Source organism: Drosophila hydei, unplaced genomic scaffold, assembly GCF_003285905.1.
Source record: "Drosophila hydei strain 15085-1641.00,03,60 unplaced genomic scaffold, DhydRS2 tig00008127-arrow-arrow-pilon, whole genome shotgun sequence".
NCBI lineage: Eukaryota > Metazoa > Arthropoda > Insecta > Diptera > Drosophilidae > Drosophila > Drosophila hydei.
In genome coordinates, this window is record NW_022045837.1 from 487,966 (window position 1) to 495,701 (window position 7,736).

Sequence of the window (7,736 nt, forward strand, 5' to 3'; positions counted from 1 at the left end):
CTTTTGTAACCATCATGCATAGTTACGTGCTTTGCTGCAGTTCGTGCGCATCATTTATTTTATATGAATTATAAATCTAGACTCTTTAGTCCAAATCGAGCTTCTCATACAAAATTGTTTTCTCTTTACAGTTTGCAGTTCCCTTCGAATCAATCGAACTTAAGCCAAGACTCTACGAGTAAATATTTAGGTATATTCTTAATTTAATGCATTTACTTATTTTATAAAATGATGATAAGTATCCTCATTTTATCGTCATATCCATTCTGCATTTTACGCTCAATTATGTCTTCGATATATCTCGAGGACTTTACTCAGAACTCAGTCGTTGACATCTCTCAGCTGAGCTTTACTTGGAATAATGTCTGCGACATATCTCTCTTTGTAGTAAAGTATACTCCGAATGGTGTCATTGGCATCGATACTCCGCGTGCTTTACACTGAATTAGGTCATCTTCCCCTTACTTAAATCCGAATTATGTTCTCTTCAAGGACTCTCTGCAGTTCTTATGTGGTCGACAAATCTACTCATATTACTTTCATAGCAAAAGCGCTTACAACACTCGCTTGATACGAGCTTCAAGTTATCTGCAACATAGTCTGTAAATATATTTCTTCATATCATATATCAACTTTCTGTTTTTCAGTAGAATAGCCCAACAGTAGCTAAAGCTCCGATTTACTTTCGGGTTTAGAGCTGAGCTTTAGTTCGTTTACCGGCTCAAGCCCTTGACTCCGTTGGCGAGCTTTTGATTCCAAAATTCATTCATTCCATTTGCAGACAAATATTTCTCATTCATCACTCATATTCCTACTCTCTATCGCCACAGTATGGAGATTTTCGACGCGCGAATGTTGCCTAGCTGCGAGTGCTTGGCTCTTACTTCACTTTGCTTGTTTGGGTTTTGCCAGCTATTTTTTCAGTCTACTCATCAATCATAGCAATGGTTTCTATGGAAGATGCTAGTCGCAGCTATGGCTTATAGGCCATGGGCTATATATGCTACAGACGAGGCAAATTTATTTGCTTGAATTTACACTCAGTTCTTGGTTAGTTCAAGCCTCTATGCAACATGGTATGCATATGCTCATAAGATGTATATTCTATATAGAAGTCGGGTCTTGTAACTTAACAGTTCATAGATATTCATGCAATCCAAGTCTTTAACCTGAATCAATGAATCAATCAAGCTATGCACATGATTATGAACAATTTAACTTCAAGTTCCATTGCAGCCTTCCCTAACTCTTACTATTGCCTTCGAATCATATTCTATACTAGAAGAGCAAGCATTGACTTGACTGCTTCGTGCACTTGAGCTCTTGATAATTCTTTCTGCTGCCATCTACTTATCATGCTTCATGTTCGACTTGTTCAGAGTTCGACTTGTTCAGCTCTCTGCTTCCAGCTCTTCAAACAATTTTACAGTATATAATCTGATGATAGCTAACGGCTATTGATGCTTGTTATTGTTGCTGTTGTTGTAATAAGCGCAGTTATAGTAAGTTTTGCAATTGTATCATCAACCAACTGTCACGCACACACAGAGAGAACTGTGAAAAATCAACAACTTTTGTGCAAATTCATAAATTTAATTTAAATGTAAATTAATTTTTCGCACATGCAGCACCAGCTGCAGCTGTATGTGTCTGTGTGTGTGTGTGTGTGGCTTTGGCATTGTAAAGTTTTATAAGCTGACTTATCTAACTATATTTCATAAGTCTGTTCGTTTGTGGCTACATCTTATATAGATTGCACTAGCTACGCACCTTTTGAGGCGCCCCCTCGGTCGCCGGTCACATGCCATCCCTGAAAAGTTTAGTTGGCAACGCTTTTTTGGCATTGAAAGTGCAGCAAACGTTTCCGTTTTTAGAACTTTGCCATATCCGGCATTTGCTTACAATTCAAATTGGCTTTGCCAGCCGAACGAACGAGCGAACGGGCAGACACTGACTGGGCCAGAGACGGACAGATGGACTGACTGTAAGATGGCATATTTCTTGGTGCTCTGCTAACTTTTTGCCAGCTGCAAAGTTTTTGCAACTTCAGGTGTAATGTGCGGAAATGCTCACATTTTGTACTACCTCCCGCTCTCTCTCCTCCTCTGCTTAGAACGTTGCGTATACGTACTTTAAAGTAAATATTTATACAGAGACTTGACTTTTAGACAACTGCTTGGCTGTCTTCCTTGCTCACTGTTCTCTCTCTCTCTCTCTCTTTCTCTTTCTCTCTTTCTCTCAATCTTCCTCTCTCTGTCTCTGCTGCATATGTAAATTTGCTTAGACTGGCAAATCAATATGCCTCAGCACAAGTGTCACTTTTTGCACCGTTGCTGCACTGGTTTATATAATTTGATTGTATGCACACACACACTCACACACGCACACACATATACACACAGTCATGTGCACTTCCTTGCAGCTTGTGAAAAAAGCTTGTTTTAGGTTTTTAGTTCTGCATAAAGCTAACAAGAAATGCATCAACTTGACTCCATTGTTTGCCAGCTGACAATGCAAAATTGTGTTTTGTCCATATACATATTTATATAGATTACATATATCCATATATATATATATATGTATTTCTTATCTAACCTGTGCTTGGCACTCGAAACTGTTTCACTTTTGTAAATAAAAACAATTAAAGTTTATAGTGCTTTGTTTAATTTAATTGAAAAAGTTATCAAACCTTTTTCCACTCCAGCAGGCAGCAGTGCATTTGACCACTTGAGTCTGAGCACAGATAAAAATTTATAATCAATTCAAGTATTTGTTACATTTTCTCACATACGCAAATAAATTGTAATTCAAGTGGCAATTCAATTTGCTCTAAATTTGCATACCCTGCAATGGAAGCAGGGTATGACAAGCAATGATAGGCAGCAGCCTCAGCTGCTGTCATAGATGAGCTCTTATATCAAGTTTTTAGCATAGTTTTCTTTCTATATAGTATATATATAAATAAATAAAAATATATTCAGTTAGTGTTCAATACAGAAATTATTTATAATAAACTATTATCTATAATTTTATTCAACTTTTTTGCTAGCTGATTCATGATTTATAATAATTATATCAAGACTTATGTCTTTCATCTATATAAACATTAGCTTCCACTCTCAACTATAGCATAACTGTACGCCTATTACACTTTCTCTTTAACACGTTTGATTCACCTGTCATTTACACCTGTGCAAAAGGCATGCCAAGCTGCCTTAGCACAATTCAGGTGAAGTACGTGGCCAATTATTAAAAGCACTTGAGTGCAGAATCAATTGTGCTTTTGGATTTTACAAACACGTTATGAAATGCCGTCCAATCTTAAGTGCATTATATCAAAAGCTTAATCTTATAGCATATATATCCCTTTCACAATTCAAATCAAGCGGAAATGGTTGACTGCAGCGACCCCCTCAAGCAAATGCAGATGCTTAAAAATAATTCTGAGCTGATTAAAAAACAAAGCAACTTGACGTGTTTTGTCGGCAGAAATAAATATGCCAAGTGAGCGAAGCTTAGGCGGCAGTGAACGACTAGCAGATACCTGAGCTCTGAGCGCTAGACGCAAAGTTATCAATCCTTTTACATATAAACCTATAGCCATGACTGCATCTCATTTGCTTGGATGGCTCAGACACGCCTTCATCTGTCATCTTTATCCCAACCAATATACCCCTTTCTACGCATTTCCTTCGAGTATAAAAATAAGGCAAATTTTTGCAAATGGCGTACAAAGTGCGCTACGATAAGCTCCAAGTATAGTCGACAATTTATGCCAGATCGTAAAAATCTGAACGACTTTAATATAAATTTATCTGTCTATTTATACACGGGAATTTGGGCCGTAATCTGTGCCGTCGATGGCTGTAAATTGAGCGCTGACATCCGTCTAATCAGCTGTTTAGTATGCTATGATTTGTGATTTGCCCCCCCTCGCTCGGATACCTAGCTATCGCTGTCCCTTTCTTGCTCACTATCTCCCTTACTTTGTCTGCCGATTCGGGCTCCCCTGTGACGAATTGGCTTTAATCTTGGCTATTCGCTGATAGACAGCTATTTGTTTATTGGCCATATTATGTTGCGCGAAGACGGGCCAAGTCCGCTTAACACTAAAAGCATTATCACGCGATAGTTTACGCAGAGATAAGCTGGGAACAACACGTCAAACTGTTTTGCACGCTTAGGAGCTGTAAGGGGTCGATGCAGGTTGAACTAGCCTTAGAATCATGGTTGAAATACTTGCTTGAATGCGCGGCTTATAACCAGTGTTGGTTAACATTATAAGATTGATGAACAAACAATAGTAGACAGAGGATAGAGAATAGACCAAAAAGAGCAGAGAGAAGAAGAAGAAGTAGAGAATGGAGAATAGAGAATAGAGAATAAAGAATAGAGAATAGAGAATAGAGAATAGAGAATAGAGAATAGAGAATAGAGAATAGAGAATAGAGAATAGAGAATAGAGAATAGAGAATAGAGAATAGAGAATAGAGAATAGAGAATAGAGAATAGAGAATAGAGAATAGAGAATAGAGTAGAGAATAGAGAATAGAGAATAGAGAATAGAGAATAGAGAATAGAGAATAGAGAATAGAGAATAGAGAATAGAGAATAGAGAATAGAGAATAGAGAATAGAGAATAGATAATAGAGAATAGAGAATAGAGAATGGAGAATGGAGAATTGAGATTAGGCTATGGAGTATGGAATAGAGAATTGAAAATGTAGATGATTCTACATTAATTAAAAGTTGACTGTTTCCGTAGTAAGCACTCTTATTGCTATATATTATTGTTTTTGTGTATCAATCTAGTATTGCTTACCAACACTGGTTATATGTATGACAGTACAGAAAACATTCAAGAGTTCCTTCCAACTAGATGACTGAGTTGCAGCTGATACTTTATGAAATTCATATTTAGATTATGAAACGATGCTAAAGGCTTCGAGTTGCCACCTTGTTGAGTTTTATGGGAAAAAAGTGGAGTCTAACGCTAATATTGGTGTATCTCACTGAGCACTTCTTGAACTTCCATAAGGTAGTAATGTTTGTAATTAAATCCTTGTCCAGCTTCAAATATAATCCATTTTTGAGCTGTACAATTAGCTTGAGGCATAAGAAGTTTTCTAAAAGATGGCAACGCCAAATTTTTAATTATAAAAAACTTTAAACTGAGTTCTTGTACGACTAAATATTTTATGAAAAATAACTTGTAATTCTTGCTCTCAACGGTGCAAAGAGCTTAAAGTATATCAATTTCTAAAAAAGGTGGCAACGCTTAATTCTTAACTAACAGGCTTATAGAACAGCCCTTTATTTATTAGCTCAGTTACGCGTTTGAAATTTATAATTATCTAATTAGCTATCTGTGCGAATGAACAAGAAAAACTCAACAACAATTGAAAATTGAATTTTCGATCATAAATTTGAGTTATTGTTTATCGATCGGGCAGGTAGCAGTGTGGCCCGTCGATCGAATCTAATCTAAGGCAGACCCCATAGGTTGGCTGCACGCGAAACTTGTTGACATAAGTCAAGTGCGATAAGTAAACAATTTGCATCACAAATCATTCGAGCTTCACGTACTATCAGGAATTTTCAAATGAATGTTTTACCTGTTGCAGGTGAGCAACGTATAAAAGGCCGGCGAGCGTCTTCAGTGAACTCAGTGTGGAACTGGATTCTATTGAAGTATAAAGATGTTTCTGAGCAAAGCATTGGTTGCCATTGCCTTCTTGGCGCTGGTCAACGCGCAGTATTGGCACAACTATAAGAGCGGCAGGAATGGCATGGTTCACCTGTTCGAGTGGAAGTGGGATGATATAGCAGCTGAGTGTGAGAACTTCCTGGGACCGCACGGCTACGGTGGTGTGCAGGTGAGACACGAAACCTAGATGATAATTATAACAACAGGTAGCTTGAATAGACGTCTGTCCACTCGCCTAGGTCTCGCCTGTCAATGAGAACGCTGTGATTAGCTCTCGTCCCTGGTGGGAGCGCTACCAGCCCATCTCCTACAAGCTCACCACACGTTCGGGCAACGAGCAGCAGTTCGCCAGCATGGTCAGGCGTTGCAATGATGCTGGCGTGCGCATCTACGTGGATGTTGTCTTCAATCATATGGCTGCTAATGGCGGCACTTCGGGAACTGGCGGCACCTCAGCCGATCCCAGCTCCAAGAGCTTCCCGGGTGTGCCGTTCTCCTCGCTGGACTTCAATCCCACCTGCTCGATCACCAACTATGCTGACCCCACAAACGTGCGCAACTGCGAGCTGGTCGGTCTGCGCGACTTGAATCAGGGCAATTCCTGGGTGCGCGACAAGATCGTTGACTTCCTGAACCATTTGACGGACTTGGGTGTTGCCGGTTTCCGTGTGGATGCTGCCAAGCACATGTGGCCTGGAGACTTGGGTGTCATCTATGGGCGCCTGAACAACTTGAACACTGCTCATGGCTTCCCCTCGGGCGCCAGACCCTATATCTTCCAGGAGGTCATCGATTTGGGCAACGAGGCCATCTCCAAGTCTGAATATACTGGCATGGGCGCTGTCACTGAATTCCGTCATTCGGATTCCATTGGCAAGGTGTTCCGTGGCAAGGATCAACTGCGCTATCTGAGCAACTGGGGCACTTCCTGGGGCTTTGCCGATTCGGATGCTTCGCTTGTCTTTGTGGACAATCACGACAACCAACGTGGACATGGCGCTGGTGGCGCTGACGTGCTCACCTACAAGGTGCCCAAGCAGTACAAAATGGCCTCCGCTTTCATGTTGGCCCATCCGTTCGGCACACCGCGTGTGATGTCCTCCTTCGCATTCGACAACACCGATCAGGGACCACCCACTACCGATGGCCACAACATTGCCTCGCCCACCTTCAATAGCGACAACTCTTGCGGCGGCGGCTGGGTGTGCGAGCATCGCTGGCGTCAGATCTATAACATGGTTGGCTTCCGCAATGTCGTCGGTGATTCGGGGCTCCAGAATTGGTGGGACAATGGCAGCAACCAGATCGCCTTCAGCCGTGGCAGCCAAGGCTTCGTCGCCTTCAACAATGACAACTACGATCTGAACAGCTCGTTGCAAACTGGCCTCTCCGCCGGCACCTACTGCGATGTCATCTCTGGCTCGAAGAGCGGCTCCAGCTGCACCGGCAAGACCATCACAGTTGGCTCCGATGGACGTGCCAATATCTATATTGGCAAGTCCGAGGGGGATGGCGTCGTGGCCATTCATGTCAATGCCAAATTGTAGACCCGCAAAATATCTCCTGCACAGCTTTTATCTTTTTTACAACGAGATTATATTTTGAGCATATATACCTATATATATATAAGTTAACTTATAACACTTAGTTAGCTTATAACACTTAATGTAAGGTATTATTCAACACTTATTATCGGGTGCTAGACAAGTTAAGGAACAGCCCTGGCAAGGGCAACTCTACTTACGCCGGTGAGGCTATGATTTGTAAAAATATAGATCAGTCTCGTGTTTTAACTCGTACTGATAGGACATGCTAAAAATTGGTGTCATATAAGTAAAACTAAAAATAGTGAATATAATAAGAAAAACCAATAAAATTAACTGTTTCGATTATTCAAAAAAGAACAATTAAAAGCAGGGTTAAAAAGCGTTCTTCCAGTAAACCGCTTAAATAAATATTCACTCCGTCATTTGCTCGTTAAATGGCTTATTTCATTGTCTGAGCCCGAGGCCAGCAATAAGAGGCACAG

General features: G+C 40.6%; 1 protein-coding gene across 1 annotated transcript; it reads left to right on the forward strand.

The window, feature by feature from the left end:
• Positions 1 to 5,656: 5,656 nt before the first annotated feature.
• LOC111600911 (alpha-amylase 1) lies at positions 5,657 to 7,328 on the forward strand. Its single transcript, XM_023317272.2, has 2 exons — positions 5,657 to 5,876; positions 5,947 to 7,328. The coding sequence occupies exons 1-2, from the start codon at positions 5,700 to 5,702 to the stop codon at positions 7,252 to 7,254; spliced, it is 1,485 nt and encodes a 494-aa protein (XP_023173040.2). The 5' UTR covers positions 5,657 to 5,699; the 3' UTR covers positions 7,255 to 7,328.
• The last annotated feature ends 408 nt before the right edge of the window (positions 7,329 to 7,736 follow it).